This window comes from Aspergillus puulaauensis, chromosome 4 (genome assembly GCF_016861865.1).
Source record: "Aspergillus puulaauensis MK2 DNA, chromosome 4, nearly complete sequence".
Classification (NCBI taxonomy): Eukaryota; Fungi; Ascomycota; class Eurotiomycetes; order Eurotiales; family Aspergillaceae; genus Aspergillus; species Aspergillus puulaauensis.
In genome coordinates, this window is record NC_054860.1 from 3,900,639 (window position 1) to 3,915,006 (window position 14,368).

At 51.8% G+C, this 14,368-nt stretch overlaps 8 protein-coding genes across 8 annotated transcripts; 5 read left to right on the forward strand and 3 right to left on the reverse strand.

Annotated features, from left to right (window-relative positions):
• Window positions 1-118: 118 nt before the first annotated feature.
• APUU_41513S (putative dephospho-CoA kinase) lies at window positions 119-937 on the forward strand (the record flags this gene model as incomplete). Its single annotated transcript, XM_041704703.1, has 1 exon — window positions 119-937. The coding sequence occupies one exon, from the start codon at window positions 119-121 to the stop codon at window positions 935-937; it is 819 nt and encodes a 272-aa protein (XP_041557263.1).
• Window positions 938-1,481: 544 nt separating this feature from the next.
• On the forward strand, window positions 1,482-1,691 carry APUU_41514S (uncharacterized protein; the record flags this gene model as incomplete). Its single annotated transcript, XM_041704704.1, has 2 exons — window positions 1,482-1,610; window positions 1,659-1,691. 2 exons carry the CDS (start codon window positions 1,482-1,484, stop codon window positions 1,689-1,691), a joined length of 162 nt encoding a protein of 53 aa, XP_041557264.1.
• A 50-nt stretch (window positions 1,692-1,741) lies between these two features.
• Window positions 1,742-2,104, forward strand: APUU_41515S (uncharacterized protein; the record flags this gene model as incomplete). The annotated part of the gene is made up of 1 exon (XM_041704705.1): window positions 1,742-2,104. One exon carries the CDS (start codon window positions 1,742-1,744, stop codon window positions 2,102-2,104), a length of 363 nt encoding a protein of 120 aa, XP_041557265.1.
• Window positions 2,105-2,215: 111 nt separating this feature from the next.
• APUU_41516A (uncharacterized protein) lies at window positions 2,216-2,946 on the reverse strand (the record flags this gene model as incomplete). Its single annotated transcript, XM_041704708.1, has 3 exons — window positions 2,216-2,395; window positions 2,450-2,830; window positions 2,878-2,946. The coding sequence occupies 3 exons, from the start codon at window positions 2,944-2,946 to the stop codon at window positions 2,216-2,218; spliced, it is 630 nt and encodes a 209-aa protein (XP_041557266.1).
• A 303-nt stretch (window positions 2,947-3,249) lies between these two features.
• APUU_41517S (zinc-finger domain-containing protein) lies at window positions 3,250-4,051 on the forward strand (the record flags this gene model as incomplete). Its single annotated transcript, XM_041704709.1, has 3 exons — window positions 3,250-3,600; window positions 3,704-3,871; window positions 3,923-4,051. The coding sequence occupies 3 exons, from the start codon at window positions 3,250-3,252 to the stop codon at window positions 4,049-4,051; spliced, it is 648 nt and encodes a 215-aa protein (XP_041557267.1).
• Window positions 4,052-4,363: 312 nt separating this feature from the next.
• Window positions 4,364-5,627, reverse strand: APUU_41518A (YjbQ family protein; the record flags this gene model as incomplete). Its single annotated transcript, XM_041704710.1, has 5 exons — window positions 4,364-4,522; window positions 4,650-4,965; window positions 5,112-5,259; window positions 5,340-5,461; window positions 5,527-5,627. 5 exons carry the CDS (start codon window positions 5,625-5,627, stop codon window positions 4,364-4,366), a joined length of 846 nt encoding a protein of 281 aa, XP_041557268.1.
• A 1,291-nt stretch (window positions 5,628-6,918) lies between these two features.
• APUU_41519S (F-box domain protein) lies at window positions 6,919-8,624 on the forward strand (the record flags this gene model as incomplete). Its single annotated transcript, XM_041704711.1, has 2 exons — window positions 6,919-7,235; window positions 7,286-8,624. The coding sequence occupies 2 exons, from the start codon at window positions 6,919-6,921 to the stop codon at window positions 8,622-8,624; spliced, it is 1,656 nt and encodes a 551-aa protein (XP_041557269.1).
• Window positions 8,625-10,471: 1,847 nt separating this feature from the next.
• Window positions 10,472-14,300, reverse strand: APUU_41520A (putative inositol polyphosphate phosphatase; the record flags this gene model as incomplete). Its single annotated transcript, XM_041704712.1, has 6 exons — window positions 10,472-10,547; window positions 10,605-11,272; window positions 11,323-11,582; window positions 11,637-11,846; window positions 11,897-14,195; window positions 14,253-14,300. The coding sequence occupies 6 exons, from the start codon at window positions 14,298-14,300 to the stop codon at window positions 10,472-10,474; spliced, it is 3,561 nt and encodes a 1,186-aa protein (XP_041557270.1).
• Between the last annotated feature and the right edge of the window lie 68 nt (window positions 14,301-14,368).

The following is a 14,368-nucleotide window of genomic DNA, read 5'->3' on the forward strand; positions in this document are numbered from 1 at the left end:
ACCACCACCACCTTCCCATCCCTCACAAGCCAACCCACCGCCCATCGAACACCCCACAATCCAATAAAGAAGAGCAGCGAAGCGGAAGAAACAAGTGAACGAAAAGAAAGGCACCAAAATGCTCATAATCGGCCTCACAGGCTCAATCGCAACGGGCAAATCAACCGTCTCCTCCCTCCTCTCCTCCCCGCCCTACTCTCTCCCCATAATCGACGCCGACCAACTCGCCCGCAAGGTCGTTGAACCAGGAACACCAGGCTACGCCGCAATCGTCAACTACTTCGGACCTAGCACACCGGATCTACTCCTCCCGGAATCACCAAATGCACCGCCGGGCACCCCGCGCGGATTGAACAGGCCCGCGCTGGGACGCAGGGTCTTTGGGACCTCAGAGGAGCGCAAGCGTGACCGCATGATACTTAATAAGATTGTGCATCCGGCTGTGAGGTGGGAGGTGTATAGGAGTTTGTTATACTACTACCTACATGGGTTCTGGGCTGTTGTGCTGGATGTGCCGCTGCTGTTTGAGTCGGGGATGGACTTGATCTGCGGGACGGTTGTTGTTGTGGGCGTGAGTGATCCGGAGGTACAGATGGCGCGGTTACGAGCGCGCGATGCGCATCTCACTGCGGAGGACGCGGAGAATCGGGTCAGGAGTCAGGGTGATGTTAGGGGGAAGGTGGATAAGGCTGAATTTCGGGGTATGGAGAGTGCGAGGGGGGTCATTGTTTGGAATGATGGGGACAGGGAGGCGCTGGAGAGAGAGGTGAAGAGGGCTGTTACGACGATTCAGGGGAGGAGTCCGAGGTGGTGGGCTTGGTGGTTGCTACTTGCACCGCCCTTGGGGGTTGGTGTTGCGGCGTGGAATCTGGCTGTGAATTACGGGATAAGAAGGAGATGGGAGAGGAAAGAGGCCGGTGAGAAGGCCAAGCTGTAGTCTGTGGGAGACTGTTGCTGTCGTCATTCTGTTCACTGTTGTGAGCTATGAGGCGTGGATTTGATCGATCATAGTATTGGTATAATTCTAGGGACGATTACGAGTCACGAATTAGATCTACTTTTGGGTCTGCATCTGTGATCGATCCTCTAAGCATGATTTAAGTGGCGCTCAATTTTGAAGCCGATCTGGAGGATCAATAGACTTGAATTGGATTCAATAATCAATAATGCCTTCCCTTTTGGGATCCACTCTCCTGATTAGGAGTCGAGCTTGCAATAAGAGCTACCTGTGTTTACAATTCTGTTGTTGCCTTTTTCTTTTTCGGGCTGGCCAGCGACTACTGGTACGAACCTGACATTCTTTTTCTTTTCCTCGACGTCGCCTTGACAGTTAGACAGTTTGACACCACTGAACTTTCAACATGCTTTGCCCATGCGCTAAATCGTACTTCATGGTCGAAGGGCTCCAAACGGAAAGACCACGCCTTGTTCGTTCCAGATTCCATCAACTTCCGTCCTCACATTCACGGGCTCCTCTGCCGATGCAGGTTCGTCCCCAGTCGGCGAAGGAACACATCCAGAGAACGGAAGATGAACAAGACCAAGAAGCGAAAGCATGCTCGTACGGGTCAGGTAAAGTACTGATCACGTCCATCCCAGAAGAGCCAGAGGTATGTGCTATGATGTATCCTTGACTAGTCGGGTCTAACAATGTGTAGTTCGCTTACACTGAAGACAAGGATCACATGTAAGGTCTAGACCAAAGTACGACCGGAGAGGCTACAGCCAGCCTCGAGGAATAATGAAGGCCCCCACGGAAGAGTTTCCTTTCGACTATGATGTCCCTCGTCGATCTCGAAAGATTCTGAGATCGAACACGGACGACAGAGCGAAGACTGTCCGCGTCGAAGTTGGGAGGACCTCTAGTCGAAGCCCCAGTCCTGAAACGCCCGCATCTGACGTGGTAAAAATCCGCGTTTACAGACGTGACGGAAATGCAACTCAAATTCGCTGGAAGGGTGTCAAGGCGGAGGGTGTCAAAACGGAGGAGGTTCGACTGAGGAAAGGCGATGTTGTCGTGCGCGACACCAGGGTGGAGGCCTCGATGACACAAAATATCGAACCAACTCCGGGGTGGGGGTACACCTCAGAGTCGCAATGGTAGTCGCGCTGCCCTTGCGAGAGTTGTATTATATTGGGCGGGGAAATTCGACTGCTGGATACATAAACTGTGGCGCAATTCCTTGCTAGAAGTCCTTCATTGTTATGGACGAGTTTATTTGTGTTTTCGCTTCTTCTGCGGCTTCTGATTCGCATTGCTTGGAGGTGGTTTCGAGCGGCCGCCTGTCCCAGAAATGCTGATCATTTCATCCAAGTTGACTTCCCTTTCTTTCCTCTGGCTCTTCGCTGGGGCTTTTATCGCATTGGACTCGTCTTCGGCTCCCTCGCCCGAGGGCTAGACATTTTTTTTAGCATTAGATCAGGCCAGGGTTAGACTCAGGACACAAACCTTGGGTTTATTCTTTTTCTTGTAATTGCCGTAAATTTGGCGACCCCCATAGTCCATATCATCATCGTCCGCATCTAAAGAAGTGTTTGCGACTACAAGAGGCTGCTGTGCATATTGGGTAACTGCATCAGCGCCTCCGAAATCAAGAACCCATTCGGTCTCTCCTGCCTCCGCAGCTTGTCGAGAGACTGCATCCCTGCGTCGCTCTTCCTCCTCTGCGAGTGCTGCAGAAATCGCTTCCAGGTCTGAAGAGGGCGCGACTGGGCTGTCTGGTCCGGCGGAGACTCTGCGCTTTTTTGGAGTCGAGTCCTTGGATTCACTGGCGGATGGAGGTTGGGAAGATTCTTTTGAGGCGGCGCTGGCAGCGGCTCTTTGCATGAACTTTGCCTGTTAGCTAAAGCAATGAGAGGTATTTTGGAGCTGCATACCTTCATAGTAAGTAGACGAGAAGACATGTTTTTTTCAGGCTTTGGGCCTGATGGCGACGATTGAGGCATGGCTGCAGGTTCCAATAGGTCTGATCCTCGCGAAACAGAAATCAAACAAGCCGCTATTAGACTAAAGAAGAAAGTGCAAGAGTAAAAAGAAGGACCTCAGCAGCAGCAGCAGTCCCAAAAAGTAAAAGTTATGAAGGAAAATCAGCGTAGCAGCGGCAGAATCCTACCGCCTACACCCGGCGATTGGACGCTCGTCGAATCAAAGCTCCCGCAAATAATTGGACCTCCAAACCTCAACTGTCGACCGACTTCATCTCTCTCTCCGCCATCACAATCCCTCCCCACGGCTCAATCGCAGGGAAGATGATGCTCCCCACAGTCAGAAGCCGGATCGCGGCGTTCTCGTCCAGCGTGGCGCCGCGCGTTGCCTCCCGGGCCGCCTACTCTACCACCGTCCCTCGTTTCTCTGAAAACTACATGCAGCCGAACGACCCGACCCCGCAAACGCCCAAGCCTAATGTCTCCGAGACCAATGCTACACCGGTTGACTCTATGGGATCGTGGGATGCTTCGTTGAAGGAAACCCCGGACGTTGCCGAGCGGGTTCGCTCGCTGCAGGCTCCTAACCGGAAGTCCACTTGGGCTAAGAGCCAGCGGTCGCGAGAAGATGCGATGAGTGGACCGCGATTTGAGCAGACCATTATGGAACTTCAGGTTCGTTAATACCCGAATAGCGGTGGTGGCCGTGTCCTGGATGGAATGGCCCGTGGGGAAGAAATCGAGGTTGGGAGGATCAAAATGACTGACATATGTCTAGCCTACGCCTTTGGCCGCTATTGAACTCATCCACAAACAGCCCGTTCGCTGGACACACAAGAGGATCGTCAGCTGTGATGGAGGCGGTGGTCCCCTGGGTCACCCCCAAATCTTCATCAACACCGATAAGCCCGAGATTGCTACCTGCGGGTACTGCGGAGTTCCTTTCGTATGTAACTTTCATAAACGTGATGAACTACGGTATTCTGACTGATCATAGGCCAACGAACACAACCGTGCGTACCTCGAGTCCCTGCCCGCCACCAGCTACCCCCTTGAATCTACCGGCGATGCCGAGGAGGTGAACGAGAGTCAGCGTGTCACTGAAGGTGGATTTGAGCAACGGTAAAGATGGAACTGTTTTTGGCGTTGATGCATGTTTTTATTCATTTTTGCCCTGGCCGGGCTTGTACAGTTGTACCAATCAATGAAGATGTTAGACTAACTATATCGTTTGCAATTATGTTAACATACCTAACCACCAAAAGCTTACCAAGGTTACGGACCGGACCAGGACAAAACATCATTGAGAAGATACGAACACTGAGTTACTAAATCTGACTCCAATATCACCAAGTCATGTCATCTCAATTCATCACCCACACCCTACGCTATACAGTACTCCCAACCCCTAAAGATGATAACTCGCATCTGTATCTAGTCATGCTTTCTCACCCTGGATGGTAGCAACAACCTTCCTCGAATGTCTCGCAGCCCGGAACTCCAAATACCAAATGCCCTGCCACGTCCCCGTGGCCAATCGCCCGTTCGAAATCGGGATATTCACTGAAGCCCCAATGAGTGCGGATTTGATGTGTGCCTGCGTCCCAGTATAGTATTAGCACGCTGTCTATACCAATTATTTGGCAGCGATTCAAATACAAGGGAGAATAAGAATAATAATAATGGAGACCAGTGTAAGAAAAAGCAGCGAAATTAATACATACCGGCATATCATCTTCCCCCTCGGCGCTATGCCGATAAAGATTCCCTTTCTTGTCCTCGGGCGCAATGCGGTCCAGCGCATCGGACATATCCTCGCGGACGTCCTCGTCCCAGTTCTCGTTTAGGGAGAGCGCGCATGATGTGTGCTGGATGAACAGGTTGAGCATGCCGACCTTGTAGTCGCGGATTTCGGGCACCGAGGACTTGATGTGGTCGGTTATGAGGTATGAGCCGCGCGACTTGGCCGGGAGGGTGAATGTTTTTTGGGACCAGGACATTTTTGCTTGTTGTTTTGGTGTGTTGAATGAGAAGAGAGGTCTATATTAGAGGTGGTGTTAGAATTGTTGTTGGAGTGAGAGTGGGAGTTGCGGGGTAGGTTTTGTTGATGGGTTGTTGGGGTTTGATGGAGGGGATTGAGATGTAGGACGGAATTGCTCAATTAGAGGCGGACGGGAGGGACTCACAGATGGTATATTGTACTTAGTGTGGTTGTACCGTCGTGCTGTGAAGTTGTGAGGAGAGAATGTTGTAGACAATAAATCCGTGGTGGGGAAATTCCATCGACGTCATTTTTGCTCAGCCGACTCGAGATGGGTGTATTTCCAATCCAATCTACATACGAGTATTAAGGTAGTATTACACGATTAATTGGTTCATTATATGTAGCTTTTACTTTGCTTACATTCGCGTACGTGAGCTATCATCCTTCGGTTTCCCATAGTCATCAAGCAAATCGCTCTGTTGGTCCAATGCAGACCACTTGGGCTTCCCGTCCGGGATATCGATTGCACGGCTACCGTAGAATATATGCAGCCTGTTAACACCATATTAGTTTCTCAATCGCCGATTGATGGTGTCTCCGCGGCGACTGGGACATACTTTGGCTCGAACGTCTCTCTCCATGTATGGTGATCCACTCCTGATGCCTTGTAGTCAATCAACTCAGGGAATATCAAACAGACGTTCCGTCCTTCGTCCATAATTGGACTTCGACAGTGCTTACATGCCACCTTCGTCGGCAACTGGTAATCCCTGGACTTGTTCTGAGATGAGTAGAATGAAAGGCCCTCGGTGCCTTTGGTGAAGAGGATATCAGATTTGTGGAAGATGCCGCACCACTGGAATGGCGCGCCTGTAGGAGTAAATTAACTATTTGTTGCTGATACAACTAGACACCCAAGTGTCGCACCATGAGTCACTTGACAGCCGCGACAGTGGCAGTACTTTGCGTTGAGTGGTGTTGCTCGGTTGATCTTATAGCTGACTTGACCGCAATCGCAACTCGCGTGCCATTTGACAGGGCCGAATTCTTGGTCTGATCGTATTAGATACGGAGGACGGTCCTTGTGACCGGGGTCCTTTTCAGGCATTGTAGAAGTTTTGTGAAGAGGGTGGGAGCAACTAAGGGATCTTGTGTAGGGCGTCCGGCAGGGAGTGCGGAGGAGGGTGTTTAGGATCCTCGGTGAGTTCAACGAAGCTCGGGTATATAGCATGAGGAGCTGATGTCAGTTAGAGTGACTTGCTGAAACAGCCATTCCGTTTGTCAATTTTCGTTTGTAGACGACAAGGCTGGGATAGAATGACCGGAGGATGATGTCATGGCGGAATTTGCTGGATTGCCATCGGGATAGCCTCAGATTGCCAGATTGAGATAGCAAATTGTATCAGACTGCCCGAGGTCAAAAAGCACCATGTGTATAGATGGGCACGTGCGTCAAGAATGTTGATGCCTCAAGTTCAGCCTCAGGATTTCAACATTAAAATGAATATCACGGGCTCCAAATAAAACGGCCAGCGCCAGATGAAACGGCCGGCTGCAGCGATCCAACGAACCTCATTTTATCCGCTTGGCACCTCCCGCTTTGCGCCTCATTGCGCCTATCGTTTGGGTCTGCTTTGTTGGGCGTTGGACAGCCAAACTGATTCGTGGTTATAAATACGCCTCCGCAGCCAATGACAATCAGCTGGTTCTCGTGGTTCTGGTGCATCCTTAGCCCAGGGACAACACAATCGGACCAAAAGGAGCCGGAAAGTCAATTATTATTATATGGATTATGGATCGCCAAAGCCCGTGATTATTAAACCAGGGACATCGCCAGTAGTTAACTATAAAATTCGATACGTCGGCGCTGCTCTAGATCGCCTTCGCTTAGTTGGCACCCCCGCCTCCATCTTCCTCATTTATTTCTGACAGCTTGTCTCATCGCAGCGTCCTCTTTGTCTTCTGGCTAAAACCGATCCCCTACCCATGCCGTCTTTCCCTCCGTCAGAATGGGATTATTGAGCCGACTTCGCCGGCGCTCTAAGAGCCAAAGCCGTGCGGGGAACGCCGTCAGTTACGAGCAGCACCTCCGCATGCACAGCGACCCTCCTCCTTTGCCCGCCAACGCTGTTTATCTCTTCAAGCAGCTCCCAAATCCCGTGCTTGCGCGCATCCTGTCCTTTGTCTGCCCCCATGCCGCCGACGGTTCCTATGATACCTCTGAGGAGTCAATGACAGAAGATGGCTGCATGCTTTGTGACATGCGTGACCTTGCGCACTGCGCTCTGGTCTGCAGACGCTGGTACAGTGTTGCTCGGTCTATGCTGTATGTTCTCAAAACCCGGTCCTCATATAACACTACACTAACCAGTGCAGATACTCCCATGTCCGCATCGACGCAGTCCACTACTGCGAACTAGAAGAGATACTAGCGGCCAAGCGAAAGCGCCGTTCACGCTTCGACCGCAATGCCGACCCCATCGACCCTCCGCAAGTACGCCTCTCCCTCTTCATGCGCACAGTTCGACTCTCGCGCGATTTAGGCAACCAGGTCCTGTCTCTACGCATGCCATACATGACCCGCGAGGCGAACAAAGCTGAGATTGCTCGAACCATCTCCGTCCTGCCCAATCTCCGCTACGTCGACCTCCCCTCGGGCTTCTACAGCGACGACCCGTCCTGCCTCACCCTTAAACAAGAAGTTATGGTCCGCTGCCCAGACCTCCGCCGCATGACCTACCGCAGCGGCGCAGAGGGCTCCTTCGCCCAACTCCCAGGTTCAGGCCTCTGGACAAACCTCGAGGTCCTAGAGCTGTCTAACCTCCAAATTGAACCATCCACCCTCCGCCTCTCCCTGGCCTCCTTCCCTTACCTCCGCGACCTCACAATCGACAACACCCCATATCTCGACGACTCCATCTTCTCCACAACCACCGACCAAACCCTCCCTCCCTTCCCCGCAATCCAACGCCTCACCCTCCGCAACACACCCAACATAACAACAAGAGGCCTACTCTCCTTCCTCGGCCACCCAAAACCACGCAACAACCTCCAATCCCTAACCCTCTCCTCAACCGGCGTCTCTCCAGCAACCCTCCACGCAGTCGTCGCCGCCGCGCCCAACCTCACAGCCCTCCTAACAACCCAAGAAGTAACCCGCTCCTTCCCCCCGGAGAAGATCCCCCCGCTGGCCTCCCGCTCCCTCCAACTCCTCCACTACGAAATCACCTCCGACCCGGGCTCCTACGGCGTCCTCCCACGAGCCGCCGGCTACTACACATACCTAATTTCAACCCTAATGTCCAATTCGCTCCCCGCGCTCCGGGATCTCTACGTCCGCGACGCAGACTTCCCCGAAGCCCTCCTTATTGCCCCTCCCCCGCGCCTATTCGGCGGCGGCGAATCAGGACCGCAATTCATGGGCGGTGGACTGGCCCGGCCTCTAAACGTCTACAGCAAGGGTCTCGATGAGCTAGAGTGGAATTTCACGCCTTACGAGCCATTGGGGAGTTCTACGCGGGGTCGACGGGATAGTGTGACGAGGCCTGTCAGTTTCCATGACGCGTCGCTGAGTCAACGATGGGGAGGAGATGCGAGGAAGAGTGTGCTTGTGGGCAATGGATTTGGTGGCTATCTGGCTGTTCCGGTTGAGGATGGACGGCCGAAGAGCAGCGGCGGGTTTAAGAGGGATAGCAAGGGCGATTTGTGGCGGTAGCGTTTTTTTTTTTTTTTTTTTTTTTTTTGTCTTGACTTTCGATTTCTTGCATTGTTTGTTTGTTTTGTATTATGTCTCTCCGGTTATGGGTTGATGAAGGTGGTTATGGTGATGGATGGGCTGGTTTTCCATATCGCCAACGGCCTTCGAATGTCATATGCATGAATCTATTTGTTTCCCACTGTTCGGTGCATGTTACGACCAGATTATGAACTAATGGTAGAGGGGGGATTGCCACTTAAGCTTTTTTATACGGAAACAAGTAGCGCTAAAGCGAACAACGGTCTAAACAATACGTCGAGTTTTCAAACACAGGTCTTAGCCGTAGCTGTCTGTTCTATGGCAGGAGCCAAAGGCCTAAGCATGCCCGCGGCAAATATCCAATTGGCCTATCTCGGTCAACAACACCACAGCTGACTGGCTATGCGGCCGCAATCAGAATATCTATGCAAAAGGCCTGAAAAATCAGTTCTTCTCGCAACCAAATCCAACTTGAACTCCTCGAGCTCCCCGAATAAAAACTCTGGAAATCGCACATCGAAGTGATTCTGGGCTCGACGTTGGTAAATGACCTTTACAGCATGGTCAACGACTAATCTTTTCACAAGCAAGTTCCTTCTGGGAAATGTTTTGTAAACCTCGCGCACAAATCTTGGGAACACAGTCGGGAAAGATACTCTCGATAGAACTCGGACAATCTTGTACATTGATAGGTACACCAATGGTTGAATACCGAGGCAGTGCGCCAGGATGTGCACTTGGAGGTGGAGGGCCAACTCGCAGCAATGTAGCCGATCTAGATTATAATGAGTTTATGTCCTTTCAAGACCATACGAACACACTCCATACCAACGGGGTCACCTGGCACCGTCTGCCCTTCGGCAGTGAACCGAGTCGGAAAGTCCCAGTCTAGATAGAAAGAATAGTCGCATGTATATAAATACTCGAGGGCCATGCGGAAGACGAGCGGGTGGCATTTTATCTTGATGGCGCAGGAGTTCTAGAAAGAATCTCAGCATTTAGCCTACCTTCACCATGAACGGTTTAATTTGGATACAGATCGGGGTTATATACCGCATCCACAGCAGCCTCTTTGTAAGTATTCCTGATAGTAGTCGATTGAGAACAAACAATAGCTTTATGGCATGGGAATTTTACATCTCGACATATGATCGTCATGTCGCTGAACTCGGGGTCGTCAAGAAGGCTGCCAAAATGGTGATAGGTTTAGCTGGTCATGCTTGGAAGGTATGAGATGAGGTAGGCTCACCGTGAAAGAGATTTCGTAAGTTCTCTCCTGCGGAGAGTGATTGATCCGCTTATCCATACCGAAGTCTCTTGCTGCGCCGAACGTCGTGCTCGCCGGCGTTGCCTCTCTGTAATCTCATCGGCAAATTCCTGGGTTGAAGACATGTGTGGGATGCGAGATCGCGGGGAGACTTTAATGGCGATAAAAAAAAGAGAAGAATGATGTAGATAGCAAGCTGAAGCTGAAGTTCAATGGCGTAGAAGGTACCTAAATGTACCTGGTTTCCCAAAGAGGAAGAGCTCACCAGCGACTGTTCTTTCCAATTCAAACGCTCAACTGTTATGCATATTATGCTACCTAAGGCTAGCCTGTACTATATATACACCATATTATTTGATTATAACTTCTGCCTCTCTTCACAGGCAGCTCTATCGTCATGTCTATCGTGAGTCATTAGTCGTGCAGGGTACCCCTGCGAGCATATGGCGGTTCTTTTCTTCGTGTCTCCAATTAGGCACCGGTAAAGCCCAACCTCTAGGAACTAAAGATGTATGAAAGCAGAACGTAAAACAAAACCAAGTCATATAGAGACCGGTCCTCAGCCTTGGTTGCCTAGGATGAGAGCCCGCGCCTGTTTAGGGTCGGTTCCGAGGATGCTTATAAGATACTCAATGCTGCGCGGGAATTAGTTATCTGAAACTTCCCGAACTATATGTGGTATCGATACTCACCTGGCCTCAGATGCAAGTCTCCGTTTCTCATCTTGGAAATCTTTCTGGCAGGTCTCCCACAAGACTTCGCGTTTATCAGGGTGCACCGTCTTGATGCGGAACTTGAAGCTCGCGCTCACTGGTCGGTGATCAGACGCTCGAACCTCGTGACGTCGATACTCGAGCTGTTTAACTCGGCCGATTCCCCTGTATAGAACCCGGTCACACCAAGCAGGAGATCGCTTCTTGTCACTGGAGTCGTAATCATCTGTTCCAACGTCGTATTTGTATGTCGGGGCAAATGTAATAGGGGCCTCTTGGAATGCCCTCAGCCGGAACCCTGGGTTCTTACGTTTTGAAGCAAGGAGCTGATCCCGCTCCAGGAGTTTGGGAAGGTTATTGTTTCGGATGTCCTCGATGATCACATGCCGCGGGACCGAATCAATGCGGTAGTTGAGGTCACCGTTGAGAATACAAATCTCGTGGTCCATGATCATCGACCCATCGCCACCACTCACAAAGTGGTTCATACGCGACGTCAAACTGTTCTCCATAGGCAGAGATTCAGCTTCGAGGATAGCGGCGATATCATTATTGCGGTTCGTGGTTTGCGACTGCCCGGCTGCCAAATGGCAATTCACAAAACAGAGCGAACTGTCGTCAAAAACGAAGCGGAAAACAAGAGCACCCTGCACAATTAGCTTTCCATTTCCCCCATTTTTTGAGTGGCAAAGCCTACCTTGTTTCCGTGCAACCCACCCATACCCCGTTTTACCTCAGCAGCACTGACATCCTTGATCTTGGCGCGCTCTTTATGTTTGACAAATATACACGTAAAGAGACCAATCAGGTTCGCACTGTGTAGGAGCACATAAGACTCATCCAGCGGCATGCAATCATTGATACAGCGCGTCAGGTGCTCCATCCAGACTCTGTATTGGCGACTCATATGCTCCTTCTCACCACTTTCCTTCTTCTTACTTCCCATAAGCAAGCTCTCTGCGACTAGTTAGTTACCATGCTTCGATTCAAGCTCGGGGTTTGGAAACGTACTGGCTGTGATTTTCTTATTTTCAAGGTCTACCAATTCTTGGAAGCCAAAAACAAGAATCTCTGGTGGGTCCTCTGGATGGATTGCATCCTGGATGAACGTAGACGTACGTACACTTCCTGGTGTTGAAGCGCCCGCATTCCAGGTCACAATGACTGCCTTGGCTTCACGGAAGGAGCAGAACTCCACATCTCTTTTCTGCATTTGGGATTCTATATCACCGTTAGCCCGTGCATAAACCCCAAAAACTAAATAAACTTGCCTAGCCAATCGTCCTCGAGCATTCCATCCCAAAGGCGAATGCAATTGTCCGTTCCCAGAGAAGTTACTTGCAGTCGGTTCATCGTCCACACACTGCTACTGTCGAGTAAGAACCCGCAAACAGGGCTATCGTGTGCGCGCCAGTCTTTTAAAACCGTCCACGGGTTGGTAGTCGTATCATAAACATAAATCATGCCTGTTTTATATGCAGCCCAGAGGCTGTCGCCCACGATTCCCAGGCAGTTGATTTTGTATAGACTGACGCTCACCACATTCAAACAGGCATAATTACTCGCGGAGTAAACGGTGACTTTGCCATCTGCATGACCGAGATACACTCGACCGCCACCTTGGCTGCTATAGGCGCCAGAGGTAACTTCTCCCGTGTGGTGCGATCCCAGAGGCTTTTTGAGAACCCTGAACGAAGTATCGTCACGGGCATCCGGCTGGTAAACATATACTTCTTTCCCTGTTGCCAGCCAAAGAGTGTCCCCTACGACCATGGAAAAAGTATGACCCTTTGCAACCCTGTCGTAAGGATTGTGGTAGCTATACTGTAAATTTGGAACACCTGATTCATCTGGCGGCCACACTAGCAACCTGCCTTCATCATCGATGGTCCACATCTCTTTCTTATGCCGTAGGATCTTGATCACCTCTCGGCGTGACGGATAAGACCGCGAAGCCACAACCGACCCCGTATGGACATCGATCTCATGAAGCTCGCCGGAGTTCGTGCCTATCCAGATTTTTTGACCCTCATCCTCGAGACCAATTCCCGGCTTGAATGCTAGCGACAAACTTTTGACGGTTTCACCATGGCTTAAACTCACCATCTGCTCACCGGTCGTAAGATCCCAGACACGTGTGATATATCCGGTTGTGCAGACGTGTTTCCCACACACATCCATCAGCCGTGTATCATAGCGAGTATTGATCTCCTTGGGTCCCGATTTTAGAATTGGCGGCCGCCTGTTCGTATTTGAGGCATCTGGATAGTCGGTCCGCAATGGGGTTTCGTCCGGAATCGGCCTTTCATCAGTCGGGGCAGGGCGAGCGGGTGGTGGAGGAGCGAACTTCGTTTCTCGAGAGAATGACGGCTGGCGTTGAACCTGCGGTGTCGGAATCGTGTCCGCTCTTTGAATAGGTCGAGAAGGTGCAGGGCTTTCGAGAGGCTGAGGTTGCCTCGATGGAGACCTACCGCTCCTCCGCGCTATTGACGGGTGTCGTGGGGGAAGGCCTGGTCGGTCTTGAGGGCTATCGCTCCTTTGTTGAAGTCGAGCCGGCAGCGGTGCACTGGACAACGATGAAGGCTGTACAGAAGGTCCTTTAGGAATCTGTACCGTCAGCGGTTTTGACTGCCATGGCTGATCAGGAGCCGGGGAGCGCCGCGACGCTGACGATTCCCTCGGATTCCGCGCAGATGGCGGCCGAGGCGCGGGAGACCTCTCCATAGAACGTCGTGTTGGGATGTCGACAGCCGGTAGAGGCGAAGATTGTCGGGAAGTCGGGCGTGGAGGCTGAACTGGAGGCTGAATCGATCTCGTAGCCGTAGGACGACTAGGAGACGGCTTCTCAGGGCTGCTCGGTGGAGTACTGAAGGGCGAGACATGCTCTGGTGGAGGTGCTTGTGGTGCGCGCGGAGTAAGTGATGCGTTCGAGTCCTGGAAGGATAAGGTGGCAGGCTTCGCGGGGATCTTAGGTTTCGATGGTCGATTGACAGGAGGCAGAGGACTTGCGCCATTTGATCCGACTGACGAAGACAATCCTGGAGAGAGTCCGGATTTGCGCTCCGGTGGGACGCGTGGTGCATCGACGGGCGTGGTCGGCCGGCTGGACGACGCCTTCCCAGACGAAAGATGTAGGGATTCCCGTGACGCGTTCGCGGGACTGCGGGAGGAGCGGAAATCATCGCCACGGTCTCCAGGTGTACCAAGCCCACGCGGCGGAGATCGAGGAGAGTCTACCGTCAAAGTTGGTGCTAGCTGTGGTGAGGAATGGAAGACCATTGACATAGGCCTGCTCTGTCGCCTCCCAGGCGAGATACCGGGAGATCCGTCATTGCGTCGTGGAACCGGATGCGCCGAGTCACTCCTCTGACCATTTGTTATATTGCCTCCCGAAGCCCAAGGTGATATCGACCGGGGAAGGTCGAGGGAAGCTCGAGATGATGAGCGGACGTCGTCGCCAGGCTCAGGTGTTTTGAGATAGGACTCGGTCGAACCGTTTGGGGCGGCCGACGGGGAGCGACGATGTGATGCGAGATTCTCGAAGTGGGAAAGAAGAGAAGAAACGGGTCTCTAGATATCCGCTTGGGTTAGTGTTTAAACTTCGTATACCGTTGGGAGATGACGTACAATCGGGGCGCTATCCGTAGCGTCTTTGCCCTTGCCGTTTCCCTCCATGACGTCGAATCCGGCACAAGAATCGGTCGGGAAAAGGGACCATAGGCCTTCGGTCACGGTAGACGTAG